This window comes from Dysidea avara, chromosome 1, assembly GCF_963678975.1.
Source record: "Dysidea avara chromosome 1, odDysAvar1.4, whole genome shotgun sequence".
In the NCBI taxonomy this organism is placed as follows: Eukaryota; Metazoa; Porifera; class Demospongiae; order Dictyoceratida; family Dysideidae; genus Dysidea; species Dysidea avara.
Genome location: NC_089272.1, coordinates 45,567,850 through 45,584,249, shown reverse-complemented (window position 1 = coordinate 45,584,249; position 16,400 = coordinate 45,567,850). Strand labels below are relative to the sequence as shown.

Here is a 16,400-nt window from a genome sequence, read left to right as displayed (position 1 = left end):
AAAGCATCATTTCTAAATACACTTATAACTCCCTCAATGTATGTTCCACATACAGTTAAACTCTGGTTGCAGAATTGAACATACCATAAAATAAGTGGGAAGAGACTAGCAGCAATTTAATTCATACTATATTATCTATAATGCTCATAATTTCACTACACTCATTGGGCATGTGAATGGTCATTGATATAACAGTAGTAAGTGGTAGTTGGTGGGAAAGAAATAATAAAATTGAAGTTATTGCTAACTTACCTAAGAAAACTTTAAAGAAGTTGTGTAGATTCTAATCCAACATGATAATAATAATAATACTAATAACAATATTTGTGGGATATTTATTTATGTAAACTGTATTATTTGTGGGATATTTTATGATCACTACAGTGGAGTAGTATATGACAACTGTCTTAACATGAGACAAATACTGTAAACTGCATGCAGTAATGACAAGAAAAACAGGACTTGAGTTAATATTTAGGCATTCATCATGGGTCATTGTGGTAGAAGTTACAGTTAGCTATTGCTTCTAAGTACGTAGTTATTGTTATTTTTTCTAATTAATGACAATAGTAAAGGACATTTCAAGAGAAAAGAAAACTGTGACTGAGTCTGGGAAAACCAGTCTTATTTCCCATAATAATATCATGTGACTGGATTTTAGAAAATGATCCAAATTACACATTAGAAGTTTCAAAATAAAAATGATTTTAAATATTTATCGTAACTGACAAAGGGAAGTCAGCATGTGGATGAAGTTTACAAATGAGATGCATCAATTTATTAACTTTCAGACTACTTCCAGTATTTGTAGCTGCATATTAAAGTTTCCCGCTAAATAAGATGCAGTTGGACAAGCAAAGTAGTATCACAAGTGCTAACAGAGGGGTGGGAGGCAGGGGCAGAGCGGTGGGCAAGAGGTTAGACTTCAAAATGGAGGTAGACAATGATTGAAGTCCAGATACAAGATTACAGGGCTGTGCTATCCACTGGTGGTACTAGTTTGCCTGATTTGTGATTTTGATTGGTGTTGTAAAAACTGGTCACATAATTATGATATCACATTGGATTTTTCACTATAAACACAAATTTACATTAACAGAGTATAATGGCCTCAACAGCTCAAAACCTGGTTTAATTCATCCCTATGCATTCCTCTTCCATTTTGTAAACAGCCTGTTTCCTTCCACTCCACCCCCACTCATGAACCCAATTAGAGCTCACTTGATAGTTAACATCAACTTTGAGAAAATGGCAGGAGGAATTGGTGTAAAACTTGGTACACATAATTTTAACCCTGCAACACTTTGAATATTTCTAACTGGCATTTCTTGATACTTGTAAATGGGCTATAAAGGCCAGTTTTCCCAGAGACAGTCACAATTAATGGATAATACAGCACAATAATAGAGAACATTTCAAGAAAAAGCAAAATTTGCATACTTGTTTTGCTATAGATGTAAATAGAACAGAGGTGCCTACTAAAAACTAACCTCAGATAAACATGTGCTGATCACTGGATTACAGATATCTACAGGTAATACACACAAAACAATGCTTAATACCTGCACATAATCAATGTAAAATAAGACATATTTTAACAATGATTTTAGGAAAAACATTCACCAATAAGCCTTTCATAACTTCATGATGTCTTAACCAAATCTTCACTTTACATTTGGGGCTAGTATATAAAAATATTGAAGTACATATTTGCTTAACAGCACATATAGCTAACCAAAGCTTATAGTCAGAACTTAGTTATTGATACAAAAGTCTAACAGGATAGATGAGAAATGTGGTCGAAGAAACTTGCTAGCTAGCTAAGTATGACCATATTTTGTAGTAAACCTTTTTGTGAATTGTAATACGTATAATGTAATTGTGACTTGTGAACTATGCAGGAAATACATAATTCAAGAGTTAATTTAAGACCATACATGATACTTGTCAAAATTTCCCCTCCTCTGATCTTTAAAACAGTGATAAACATTTACTTTCATTCATACAGTTTACATGTGTACCTTGACCAACTTTGAATATCCATACTCCCGGTATCCCTACATTGCTTGTTTGGGTGATATTAATGATATTAGGTGTTCGTGACCCAGGAATGGTTATAGAATTGATACCATCACCAGCGTTAATTCCTGCTAGAGCTGCATATCTATAAAATCCTTGAAATCTCTCATCAGTAGTAGTCCATTGTATTCTCCCATCAGCATATAGGAATATTACAAATGACTCAACTCCACTGGTGGCTAGTATACACTGGAATGTGTTGGTCTAAAGTACATGTGTATAATATGCATAGTTATGTTATGTTAATTCTGCTGATAGAAAAAAATTAGATGATCATTTTGAAACACAAGACAAGTGTAGTAATATGTGACTGAGCCTGCGAAAATAGGGCATGTGGGCACATGATTTTTTCCTACTTTTTAAACCTTCCATTACTCATAACTTTTTATACCATTATGCAATGGAAATGCAATTTTCAGCTTTTGTTAAGCATTTAATTCACTTTATGATGCAAGTTACATAATGAAAATATTCATCTGTAGTGTGGCAGGGTGTAGTTTGTGCCCACGTGCCCTGTTTTCGCAGGCCTGGTCACATATAGTTTATATCATCAGCACACACAAGTAGCTATTGTATGTAACAAATGAATTGTTTAAGGCAGCAACATGATGATCACGTTTATATTTGTGTACCTTGTCAGTATTTCGAAGATAATACCCTACTCTGCTCCAAGTTGCAATTAACAAGTTTATAATTGTCACATTACTAGATGTAGGAAAAGCTGCTCTTATTTCACTGGTTGTTCTAGCAAGGAGACTAGGATCAGTGGTCTGACGATAGAACACTTGTCCAGTTCCTCTGATATCAACATCAGCCCAGTATGGTGCGATAATCTTATTAGTTCTAGCAGATCCTCTCAGTGGTAATGATGCAGTAGCAAGAACATTAATAAAGGGACTACCAAAACTGATAACACCATTATCATTGATCTGTGAAATTAAGAAAGTGACAGCAGGTAATTAACAAAAAGAATACATGTTTAGCCAACTGACGCACATATGCCATCCTGAGAATGTTATCATAAAAGAAAAATTCATCATTGAGAGCAATGGTTGGTGAACTTTCCTCGCCAACACTAGGAGATGGTAATGTCGTATCATTGTGAGCACGTCCAAAGGGATAAAACTAAACAATAGTAAAAGCATAAATTATTGCCCGAATATCAACTTGTACCTGGATAGCTTAGTACAAAATGTAGTACTGTAACATGGTTACATACTGTAGATTCAAAGTAGAATATTCTGCTAACCGATGCAGATTTTTCATATTTTGATATAATGTAATTCCTCATATGCTAAGAGAACAGTATCTTTATTTTATAGGGGAAATACACCAAGCCATGCAAGTACTGATAGTGCAACAAACCTTTAACATGGATTTATGCTGTTGCTCAGAGTTGGGTTGTGAACAGTAATATGCATATGCTTACAGTGACTTGGAAATGGAATTGCATACCAGGGAAACCACTGTATGTACAGATGATGGTATTATCCTGGACATAAGCGTAGCAACCTGATTTCAGAGAAGCAGTGTAGCTAACTATGAAGTTGTAAAATTAGGTGTGCTTCATCAGTGATACAATGTATAATTGGTAGAGGGCAGCCATTCTTAGCTGGTATTGACATTTTTTTCTTGCTGTGCCCTACAAACCAAGAGTCTAGAACCAAATATCTTGCTACACCTATGATCCTGGATGTGGACTACAACGAATCAAAGCACTGGAACACATGTATTTAAGCCATGTATAGGCCTGAGTCAAATATGCTCAAAATTTTGCCCAAAATCCTTTAAGGAATTTCCTCAAATATTTACCTATTTATATGCTCTTGCATTATGCTCCTACATTTCTTACAATTATCTTGGAACATTTTAATCAGTGATTGCTCTATTAGAGTATTTCACTACATATATGTAGTATTGATTTAAGGAGCTGCATATGTACAATGCATTTGAGTGCTCTATTGCAGTTTGCAGGCTGTTGCAGTTCCACTGACTGCTCTATTAGGGAGTATCAATCTATTTTCATGGGAGTAAGCTCCATACATTGAAATATCCACCCAAAATACTAGTATTATGTTGGCATAGCACTCCAGCCTTTATGCTGACATATGTGACACAGGCCTAGCTATGTAGAATATACATTGTTGTAAATGGCTTGATTGCTGAAATGGCACTAAGCAAACAAAACGTAGACACAAGAACTAAGGCAAGCACTGGAAAGAATGAAATTTTAAGTGCATCTTTTACCAATACAAAATGATGATGTGAACTGCAGGGAAGGCAACTTATGTTTACAATGATACTGATCAAAAAATCACTAGACATTTTTGTCAATTTATGGCATGATCCAATTACGTAAGTACAGTATAATAATATACTATGTCATGAACAGGTTTTTGGGATGATGTAAAATTAACGCTTGTATGGTTGGGCACATTTCAAAACAGACAGTTTCAGTATTTGTAACTTTTGACCTAATTTGGTACATTTCCAGTGCATATAACAGGAACAGGTACACTATAAAATTAAAAGGAAAAAATCAAAAATTGGAACACGCAATGTACAGTGCATACATATGTGTCATTCGCACAAATGTGGGTACTGGAACAAGTGGTAATGCAGAAAAGAGAAACTATTATATTTTGACCTAAGTACTGTTCATTACATAATTATCATGTATGCAATCACGCATGTTGATGCTATTTTATTGACTCTTTGTTCCTACAATTTCTGCAATAATATACACTGTACAGTACTGCATGTGTACATACCTCTGATACACAGGTGCTGTTTTCCGGGATGCAAAAATCATTTTCTGTGAGCAATAATTAAATGAGCATTACACGTATAGCATGTATTGTACCTCCGACTTGAAACATCCATATTCCTGGAATACCAATGTTACTTCTTCTAACAATGTTAATAATGGCTGGATTTCGTGACCCAGGAACAGTGAAAGATGTGTCATCACTAGCACTAAATCCTGCTACAGCTCCAGTCCCATAAAGTCCCCTTATTCCACCAGACAAATCACCAGTGGTCCATAGCATCTCACCATCAGCATATAGGAATATTACAAAGGATCCAACAGTACTAGTAGCCAGAACACACTGGAATGAGTTTGTCTATTGACATTATACAAAACATGATAACAACTGACATTAACTACTATTTACTAGACATACGTATTACTCTCTATTATCTATAGTGTACCAAATCTTTCCACTATACTACAAGTACAGTAGCTACAGCACTTGGAAAATGAAAATATTATATATAAAAGAGAATCTCCAAATCAATAAAGTTTGAATAAAAGGTGCTATATACAATAACGGTTTTATAGCCGTACAATGCCACATCATTTTGTTAGAGTTATATTGTGTGCCTGTGATCCCTAATAGAACTTTAAATTTCTAATCATTCCTTGTAAAAATACACATGCAGCATACACATTACTGTCAAACATTCTAAAGAGTCATCTTAAAATTACATACCCTATCAGTTTTCTGAAAGTAGTAGCCAACTCGACTCCAGGTTGCAACAATTAAATTTGTGATTGAGACATTTTGAGACTGAGGTAGAGCTGCTCTTATTTCACTAGTTGCTCTAGCAAGGAGACTAGGATCAGTGGTCTGACGATAGAACACTTGTCCAGTTCCACTGATATCAACATCAGCCCAGTATGGTGCAATGATGGCTCGGCCTTCAGTCAGTGGTAGTGATAAAGGAGTACGGACATTGTAACTGCTGCCAAAGCTAATAACTCCATTTTCATTAATCTGTGCATGACAAAAAAGGTTAAAAGTTAGTAATAAATGTGGAATTTATAGTTTTTAAGAGTAAGGTATATCTCGATATCAGTAATACTGTTATAGTAGGTATCATGAAGGTCTGGGTTGTCTTATCCAAAAATGTCACCCAAAAACCAGCCTCACATTTCCTTCATAATACACTTGTAAGCCCATAAATGCTTTCAGAGTGATCCCAAGCCCTTCCAACAAGTTTCTATAAAATTTTATATAACTGTATTTTCTGCTAACTAACTGACTGTCTTACTGCTTGACTGACTGATACCTCCAGCCAAGCATAACTCTATTATGGATAAAGCTATGTGCTTGTGCTTGGTTTCTTTACTGTAGGACAACACTTTGGCCAGTAGAACAGTAGTAGAAGTGCCACTGGAATCAATCCAGTCACCACAGAAAGTACAGACAATTCCCATTTACAAATGTAGCAAAGCCACTGTGTTAACACGAATCGACACCTTGGGCTGTCAGCAAGAAGACGTTTGATATAAAGGAGGGCAAAGGTACGTAATTCCATGATGTGGGCATTGTATGTACTGCACATCTTGGGATGAAATGACATCAAACAGTGAAAAAATCAAGCCTGTAGCCTTAACTGTTATCGAGTTAATCTTGCCTGAGGGAATCAGGCAGGCAGTTAGTCAGTAGAAAATTCCATTAAATATACAAATAACTTTAAAAAAAATGCATTGTAACATTTAGGGTCGAACTGAAGGCACTTTTGGGCTTGGTGATACCTACTAATACTGCCAAGGTAGGTATTGTGAAACTGGTTTTTTGGTGATAATTTTGGCCAGAAAACTCAAAACACCCTACTGTACAGTACCATAGTTTTCTTGTAACTGGGGAGAAGAGTTTAGAGCATACAGTGAATAATCCAAAACACAAATTATTTTGAACACACTTTTCAGGTCTGATTATTTAATTATCAATCATTATAGTGATATTGTAGCACCTTTAAAACTTGTTAGGCTATATACTGCGAAAGCACCTGAGGCTGCCATTCTTAATATGGCAGGTTGTTTAATGTAATGGTGAGATAACAGTGCATGCAAAGGTCAATAGGGAAGAGAAACATTTCAAACCGTACATTGCTCCTTTATATACTTTTGTTTTTAAAAGTAGTTGTATACTCTATAAGAGGATTTTTATTGTAACAGCTTTTTGATTTATAAAGTAGGCAGCTTAACAGGTATAAGAGCTTTCAAACACACTTAATACAATGTCTTTAAACAAGTTGTAGAACCAGGTGTACTACAGACCTTCAGCACTTGTGCTGTAAAGCCTTAAAAATAAAATGTTCAAAAGTTGAGCTTGGCTGTGCATTTACTATTACCGGTAGATGTTTGAGGAAGCTGTTAGTAGAGACTGTACGTTGAACCCAATTCACAGCAAATAATTGGGATTTCATTAATTTACGTGATTGTACTGTACAATTCACAAATTAATATCTTGCTCTTACAACATAGGGTGTCCTCTAATAGAGTAGATGGACCAAATGCAGGGCGTAAATAATAGCAATCAGGCAATGAACAAACAAATCACAAGCTTGTATTACTGTCTGGTAGACAGCTATACTGCCATAAGTAGAAGTTTCAATTGCCATGGTGACATATTGTAAGACATGATGTGATAAATTAAGAGCGATTTGCAGTTTTCTTTCACAGCTGCTTAATTTCTGTAATTATACTACTAGTAGTCTGAGCACATATGCAAACAGCAATAACAATTGAGCATTCTTTATCACTTACATAAACTGATCTAATAACTTCATTACCAATGTAGAAATCTTCAGATAATGTAACGAGTGCAGAGCTTCCATCTTGAGTTGGCAGTGCAGTATCATTCTCAGCAAATCCAAAAGGATAGAACTAAAGTACATATTACAGAGATGTGCGTGGATGGATACATTAAGAACATAGGTATAAAACAAACTGCAAACTGAATTCAAACTGGAAATGTTATTAATAATAATAACAAAGAAGTCACATATTTACCTCTGACAAACACGTACGTGCTGTTGGTTGGCATATAACTACAGAAAATACAACATTCCTCCAATAAACAATATACACTTAATCATAGCTAAGCAATACATTATCATTAATTTTTACCATAGAAATTAACTACAAGTGTGAAAATACATTAACTTAACAGCTACTCTTGTGAAAGTTTGAGTTAAATATTTGCTATAATTTATAAAGTACATGGCTTTTTGATAAACAGTTAAAGTCTGACATAAAGCTCAGTGAATCAGCATATAGCTAAAGTTGTGGATTACTGCAAAAGTTGTAGTTTTGTGAAAATTTTAGTGCGTGTGTGTGTAGTAATTTGTGTATGTGTATGTGTGTCTATGTGTAACTGTCCTTGTCTCACTTAGCAGTGTTGAGGTCATTGTGGAACTTTGGGTTCCATGACCTCTCTCCATGAGTCCTGATAGTCCCCTTATGGGTTACTAGTCCTGCCCTAGAAGGATTTGCCTGCCCTAGACTTGAGTGCCTAAGTGGTGTACAGGCATCCCAGTGCTAGTTCACTGCATGTGTGTTTACAAAGCTGCTGGAGTGTGTGTTGTGTGTGTGTGTGTGCGTGCGTGCGTGCATGTGTGTGTGTGTGTGTGTGTGTGTGTGTGTGTGTGTGTGTGTGTGTGTGTGTGTGTGTGTGTGTGTGTGTGTGTGTGTGTGTGTGTGTGTGTGTGTGTGTGTGTGTGTGTGTGTGTGATACATATAAGACATGCTCATATTTACTGTACAGTACCTCTGTCAACTTGAAACACCCAAACTCCAGGAACTCCGATATTGCTGGTTTGATCAATATTGATAATGTTTTGAGTTAGTGATCCAGGGACTGTGACAGAATTGAGATCATCACCAGCATTGATTCCTGCTAGACCAATTCCCCACTCTATCCCATCATTATCATATATGAATATTACAAAGGACTCAGCTTCACTGTAGGCTAGTACACACTGGAATGTGTTGGTCTAGTAGGTGATCAAACATAAGCATGATGTCAAATTTCAGTTCTATGACAAAGTTTCTTAAATAAAATTAATACAAATATTTAATATGACTGTCGAATAATAATATGCTGCATATGCACAAAGTTTTACGGGGTATGCAAAAGCAGAAGTACAAACTACACTTTGACCAGATTCTAAACATATAGATGTCGAGTAATTTCGACCTACTTACATAATAAATATTTACAGTTTGTCAGTTGCTTACATAACATTGAATCATTGCTGAAAGAAACTACAATAACATGCCATGAAAATTTTATGTTAACATTTGCATTCCTACAGTAGCAACAAAAAAGAAAATATCATAATGTTGCATATGTGGCATAAGTTGTATATAAAAGCTATTACATATGTGTACCAAGAGCCCATAGTAAAGAGGGCTCTTGTGTGGACTCTTGCGTTCATCCTATAGGAATTTATGTACAAGTAAAAGAAAAATCAGAACTGATATATTTGAGTTGGGACCATAAAAATAAAAGGCCATAAAACAACTTAAAGCTTGCATACACCTGCAGCTACACTAGTAGGCATTTAATATATGCTTTAATCATGTACAGCCTTTCAATAGTATAGCCGTGACTGAAGAAGTCCACTAGTGTGTATAGCTGCTGCAGGTGAAGGCAACTTCATGTATTTTTAAACCAGGCTCACGCTCATCCAGCTGAAGGGCAACTGTGGGTGTGCATCTGGTTTACTGAAATTATTTTCATAAAAGTGACTCGTGTGTGTGTGTGTGCACGTGTGAGTGTGTGTGTGTGTGCGTGCGTGCGTGCGTGCGTGCGTGCGTGCATGCGTGCGTGCGTGCAGGGGTGGATCTAGGATTTATAAAGGGGGGGGCTAAGTCAAGGTAATAATCTCTTGGGTAGAGGTGTTTTTCGCATGCTGGAACTAGGGGGGTCTGGGGGCATGCCCCCCCAGGAAAATTTTGAAAAATTGATGCTAAAATACTGCAATTTGGAGACATTTCCACATAAAATCCCTAATATTTTTTGCCTGTAGATATTTTATATACTGCCTTTAGATTATAGGTATGGCTCTCTGAAGCATTTTGCCAATGGAAAAGTTTGGGTAGGTATGGACAACCAAGAATAGGTGCATGTTAGAATAATAATGGTGAAAGTAGAAAATTTTGAAATTTGAACAATACAAGATTGAATGTGAGAGCATTTTCAATGGTAATTGTGTACTTGAATTAAGTATTGCCATACATATTAACTAGACAAGTAGATGAATGAAGCCCTTTAAACATGCAGACCAATGCACTTCATTGTATGTAGCTATAGGTACAGGCAGATTTGGAAAAATTCCATAACAGAACCAACTACATGTTTCCAGTGAATGTTCTATTAGAGTAGTTAGCTGACTGCTCTATTAGAGTATCTCGATCTTTTACGCCTCCAATGCTGATTCTGGTCCTTGTTGCATAAACTTTAGCATAAATCCACTGATAATACCTTGGAAAGATGTTTATAAGGTGGTTTTATGAGTATTTGTATTATTAGTGATCATATAATTATGCTTAGACAAAATTTCATTATAATACTCAGTATATTGATCAAGTAAAGCCTAAATATGAAGGGGGGGGCTTCAGTCCCCAAAGCCCCCCCCCCCCCCCCCCCCCCGGATCCGTCCCTGGAGTGTGTGTGTGTGTGTGTGTGTGTGTGTGTGTGTGTGTGTGTGTGTGTGTGTGTGTGTGTGTGTGTGTGTGTGTGTGTACCTATCTATACATGTTTGTCTGTATGCACCACATGAGCAAAATCATTAAAGGGCAACAGCAGTTGTTACATAATAAGTAAAAGTGAAACGAAGTCTGTATTATACTTGTATACAGGTAAACTTTTCTCTGAGGTGGTTTCTTGTTGGCAGTCTGAAATATATATGGGTATAATGACTTTCCTCAGACTTTGTGAATTATGGATTTACAGGTGTTTAACAACTGGAAAACAATAGTGCAGGCATTGTAGACTACCAAGAATAACCTATCCTTTTGAGGTTTGAAAGGGATGTCTCCCCTAATGAAAATAAAGAACAGCTTTAAGGCTTTGTTTAGAGAACTTTCGACAAAATCATAACAGAGTCACTAAAACAGTTTAGAAGATAAGGGGTTTGTTTAACAAGCACTTCCTTAGCAGTGCAAAGTAATGTAATTGAAAATTCCATGAATTACAAAATCTGAAATTACATTAACTTAATCAATTTGAATAAAAATGAAGAGTAGCTTTGAGGCTTTGTCAAGAGAATTTGTGGGAAAAACATGATAGTCAAACTATAAAACAGTTTCTGTGCATAATTATGTTACTAACAGCAGTTCGTTTAACAAGCACTTCCTTAGCAGTGCATTGCAACGTAATTAAAGAATTATGAAAATTTCGTGAATTATGAAATCTGAGAATTACAACAATGTATTATTGCACAGCCACAAACCTATTGATCAAAATAATAAAATAGCAATACATGAGTTACATAGCTAACTGCATGGTGCCTGGTTTTAGAAGTAGCATAGCAACAACTTATTATGACTATGATCCCTATTCAAATCTAAAATTTCTAGACATTTCTTATACTTGCATGTTTACTTTTTTATGGCTAGTAACCAACACATGCCACATCAAATGAAAGGAATGTCACCAAACTTACAACATTACTTGCATAACTAAACATGTGCTCCTACTAATAACAACTGATAGTTGACATGGAATTATTATTATTTTAATCCAACAAGTGAATGTGTTGCAATAATGATGCTCTCAATAGCACCTTGATGTATTATTCTGAAACACATCAAGTGATTAGCCAAGGTATTACACTAGGTCCATGCACAAAAATTTGTAATACTAAATCTGATTGGCTATCTGATTGGCTATAAAAAGTGTGGTGTGTTTCTATTGGAAGTACATGTCCGATATGACTAGTGTTACCATAATGATAGATCCCCATTTCAACATTGTGGTTACTTAGCAATGGTTGCTTCTAAGTTGCTTAGCAATGGTTGCTAGGTAGCCATTATTAAGATAAAGGTCACCATAACAAAAGTTGCTAGGTAATGGTTGCTAAGTGTAATAGTCTTTTGCAGTGGTTATTATTGAATTTCTGTTGCTTAGTAACAGTTGCAGATAAATTTGTAACAGGCTATTGTATTTGGAATTAATCATTGTTAACAAGAAGGAAATAGTACTCGGCTTTGCCTTGCACTATTTTACTCCTTCCTATTTACAATGTTAGTGCTATTGGTACCAAATACCACAGACATTCATCCTAATACATATACGAATATGTACAAGCTTCAATTATAAGTTCTGTTTCATTTTTGGCTACTGTGTGTTCTGTCTTTACAAAGAAAGAGCAGAGTGAGAAGCACCTTTTCAGCTAATTAAATTTAATTTGCTTAATACATAAATTATGGGAAATTCTCATGATAACCAGCAAGATTCCACTACCACACTACCTATTATTGCAGTAACAGAGAAAGAAGTAAAAAATTGGTTCTGTTGTTAGAACAGTAGCATCATAGTAAACTTATTATTTATTTGTGGTATCAAGAAGTATCATTCATTGGCATCCATAATAGCATAAAGTGCAAATTTTGAAATGTGTACGTATTTATGAATAACCCAAGTACATCAGTCACTGGCTAAATATTATACCAGTTAAGTAAAAGAAAAGGCACTATTGGCTTGATCAACCAGCACCTAGTCTATAACCAATACTACCAAGGCTCCATGAAATTATTGTAAGGCAATAGGAATGTGGCGATTATGCTGGCATAATTTCGGGAATAATAGGTATGTGTGGGAATCAGGAATTATGCTAGCATTTTGAGGTGATTATAAAGCTTTAACAGCAGAAAATCTGCAGATTGCACAATTCCATTAAAAAGATCGAGATACTCTAATAGAGCAGTCAGAAACTATAATTGAACAGTCACTGAATATTATTTACTCTAATAAAGCAGTCACATTGAAATGAAATACTCTAATACAGCAACCAGATAAAGAATTCAAGATTATTTGAAACTTAAACATCAATGAAAATGGTGTGGTACAGCAATAAACTGGCATTATTAGCCAATTATGGTGGCATAATTTTGGAAAATAATGGGTAATTCTCAATAGCATCATAGGTGATTTTTTGAGCACTGCTCAAAAGCATAATGCTTAATTTTTGGAGCATAATAGCCTCATGCCTATTATGTTTTGTGAGAAAGTGCAAACCTCCTACACAGTACTCTATGATTATCAGTGCTATTGGCTAACCTTGTCAGTTTGTTGATCATAATAACCAACAGCATTCCATGTAGCAATGAATAAGTTAGTAAGAGTTTGAGATAAAGGTAAAGTTGCTCTTATTTGACTAGTTGCTCTAGCAAGGAGACTAGGATCAGTGCTTTGACGATAGTAAATATTTCCAGTTCCTGTGGTGTCAACATCAGCCCAGTATGGTGCAATGATCTTATCAGTTGCTACAAACAGAGGTAATGATCTGGTATTACGTGAAGTGAAGCTTCTGTCAAGACTGACAACTCCATTGCTGTTTACCTATATAAAAGTTGCAAAGACATTAAAATTAGCACATTAGTTATTATGTAAGCAGCATATTAATACTAAAAATTGTAATGATAGCTATAAAGATGACTTTTTCTACAATAAGGGATCATATCTTGTAGAAATGCTCTACAACTGCTTACAATGATTCAATTGATTTAAACAGTTCAGCCATACTAAAACTTTCTGTGAATAAGCTTCGGTACCTATAGTACCTACAAGTACAAGGAAAGCTAGAGTGCAGTAGTGATTAAATGTCCACTAGTATATTGGCTCATAGTATTTAATTACTGAACAATTGGAATTTTTTGAAATCTCCTTAAAGACCCTTTCTATTTTCCATGGCTCAAATAATTAAACTCAACATACATAAACAGTTCTGCTAGTTTGCCTGTAGAATAGAAAACTTCTGGACAAGCTAATTGCTGATGAGCTCCCCCTAGACAATGGTGGCAGCTGAATGTCATCTTGAGCAGTTCCAAAAGGGTAGAGCTATACAAAAAGCAAAAGTGACATGTGATAGGTACAAACCTTCAATTTACAGTAAAACAATTTGTCAAGTTCATTCTTATCACAGTTTGTACAATACATGTTAATGACTGTGAGACTGTAGCATACATTGGCATTCAGATTATGATTTAACCATTATTAATAAATTAAAATTATATCAATATTATTATTAATTTTGATGCTACATGTAGCTGTGTATGTTTGCATGATTATTTCAAGTGCTTGAAGGGTGCCGGGTGGGAGATACAGTGCATTTAGGTGATGGATATATGCAATACTCTTTAAGGAATAAGCCAGCAACAAATAAAACAAAGAACATTGCTCGTTCAGTTTTGTTCATGTACCAACAAATAAGATTATGTAATGCTAATATAGGCTAAAAAATGAAAATTTGCTACTGCATATGATTTGGCAATACTTCAGTGGTTATTTCCCTAATACAGTATATAGATGTACATGAACTACATATTTGCTATAGGGTTACACAATTAGTATGAATTCATTCATAATTATAACACTTGTCATACATGCATATCATTAGTATTTGATGGCTATTAAAACATTTGCAGAGAATAAAAGCTCTACTATTCAATGAATCTAATAATGTACTATGTACACACGTTTGGTGTTATGCATATTACAATAATAATGTATACAATACTTGTAAAATTACCCTCTCAGTTAATTCACAATATTTTCCAAGAAAAGATCTGCTACAATCACAGGTAGATGCAAGTGCCATTTCAGGGCCTACATCTCTTACAATGCAAGTGCCATCGTTAATACAGGGTGATGGATGGCAGGGAACTACATATGGTATGATAGTATTCGACATGTATATACACTGTAAATATGCATACCCTGGGGCTCCACATGTTCAAACACACTCTGACCATACAGGTTAACAACAGCTACAAAAACAAGAGCATCATTGAAGTAGGGTAGTGATAATGAGTGTTGATTAGCTGGAACATGATGATAAAATTTCCCACTAGAGTTGACTCTCTGTACAATGTACTGGTAAATGATTCCATTAGGAACAACTGGAGGTGTCCATGTGACATTGATCATTCCATCAACTAGTGTTAGTACTGCATCTTGAACTGGTGAAGGAGCTGGAATTCAAATACACACAGCATTACACAGTAAATTTTGCAACTGATTACTTGCTTCCTTACCTTGTAACGGTAGAAATCTAGACACATTAAAAACCATTCCAGCTGGAAGTGAATAAGAATCATTAACACCAGATCCATATACGATAGCTCCAAATGTGATGTCAGTTCCTGAGAAAGTAAGTGTGTGTCTTCCTGGTGATGGATTTAGCACACCATAATAATATGTTTCTTCATTTAAATTAAGCAACTCCCATCTTACAGTTGTATGGTTATTATCAAGCAGTAAGATATTGAGGTTTGGATTACTAGAGGTTACAGAAAGAGCAATATAATTGTTAAAATTGGTATGAGTATTAAGCACATAGAAGTCATCAAATTGGTCGATTGCTGGTAGGATGGTCATGAAGGTATCCATAAGTTCATTGCCACTGTCTTTGAATTGTATGATCAGAATATTCTCATCAGAGTTAACTATGCAGTGATGATGAGTAATGGATAAAACAAGGTGTTGTCTAAAGCCAAGATGGTAGTTGTTACTGTCATAGTTGATTCCATCACTAGTACAGTTAATTGACACACTAGCACCAATATCAGATGATATCAACTTGAACATGTTTCCTATCAACCCACTGACATTGGTGTGTAATATGAAACTGTTCCCCCATGAATTGAATGGAGGAATTTGCTCAATGAGAACTGAACAATTGTCAGTACTACCTATAGCACAATAGTGACCAGAATAAAATGATATTGCTTTATTAGCAGTTACTCTAGAACCAGTAAGATCTTCACTACTGGTAACCATCACTGACTCTCCTATTTCTAATACCATAACATGTTCTTCTCCAAAATGAACTATCATTCCACTGATGTTCACATCTCTATTTGGAGCTATTCTGACCTCTGTGTTATTGGCAAGTGCAACTACTCTGAAAACACTATCATCATTTGAGTGTAGTGCCTGTAAGTGATCACCCACAAAGTCAACAGAGGCTGCATAGTACACAAAAGAATGATTTGCAAATGGATCCAACATTAGACTGAGACTGTAATCAGTTGATTGCGTTCTAAAGTCTCTGGAAACTATACTAGCTGTAAATAACCCACCAGCTCCAAGGTACAAAATACTAGCAGTTAATGTTGATGTTCTAAGATTGCTAACAATAACTGGAGAAGTACATGATGAGCAACCAAACAAGTGGCAGAGTGGAGCTGTGGTGATGTTCCTTACATTAACATTCAACTGTATAGAGACACTGCTAGCAAAACTTGATAATCCAAAAGCCTCAAGACCTTGATCATTGGCTACAATAAACATCAGCAAAAG

At 35.5% G+C, this 16,400-nt stretch overlaps 1 protein-coding gene across 1 annotated transcript in view; it reads right to left on the bottom strand.

Moving 5' to 3' along the window:
* Positions 1-16,400, bottom strand: part of LOC136265723 (uncharacterized) — a 51,813-nt gene that overhangs the window by 24,523 nt on the left and 10,890 nt on the right. Inside the window, exons 14-28 of the mRNA XM_066060631.1 lie at positions 15,134-16,378; positions 14,816-15,070; positions 14,629-14,762; positions 13,815-13,937; positions 13,158-13,439; positions 8,640-8,865; positions 7,883-7,920; positions 7,637-7,756; positions 5,574-5,858; positions 4,943-5,204; positions 4,851-4,894; positions 3,076-3,204; positions 2,712-3,008; positions 2,022-2,283; positions 1,491-1,528 (exon numbers count right to left, since the gene is read on the bottom strand). Of these exons, the coding sequence (XP_065916703.1) occupies positions 1,491-1,528; positions 2,022-2,283; positions 2,712-3,008; positions 3,076-3,204; positions 4,851-4,894; positions 4,943-5,204; positions 5,574-5,858; positions 7,637-7,756; positions 7,883-7,920; positions 8,640-8,865; positions 13,158-13,439; positions 13,815-13,937; positions 14,629-14,762; positions 14,816-15,070; positions 15,134-16,378 (3,740 nt within the window). The remainder of the gene's footprint in view (positions 1-1,490; positions 1,529-2,021; positions 2,284-2,711; positions 3,009-3,075; positions 3,205-4,850; positions 4,895-4,942; positions 5,205-5,573; positions 5,859-7,636; positions 7,757-7,882; positions 7,921-8,639; positions 8,866-13,157; positions 13,440-13,814; positions 13,938-14,628; positions 14,763-14,815; positions 15,071-15,133; positions 16,379-16,400) is intronic.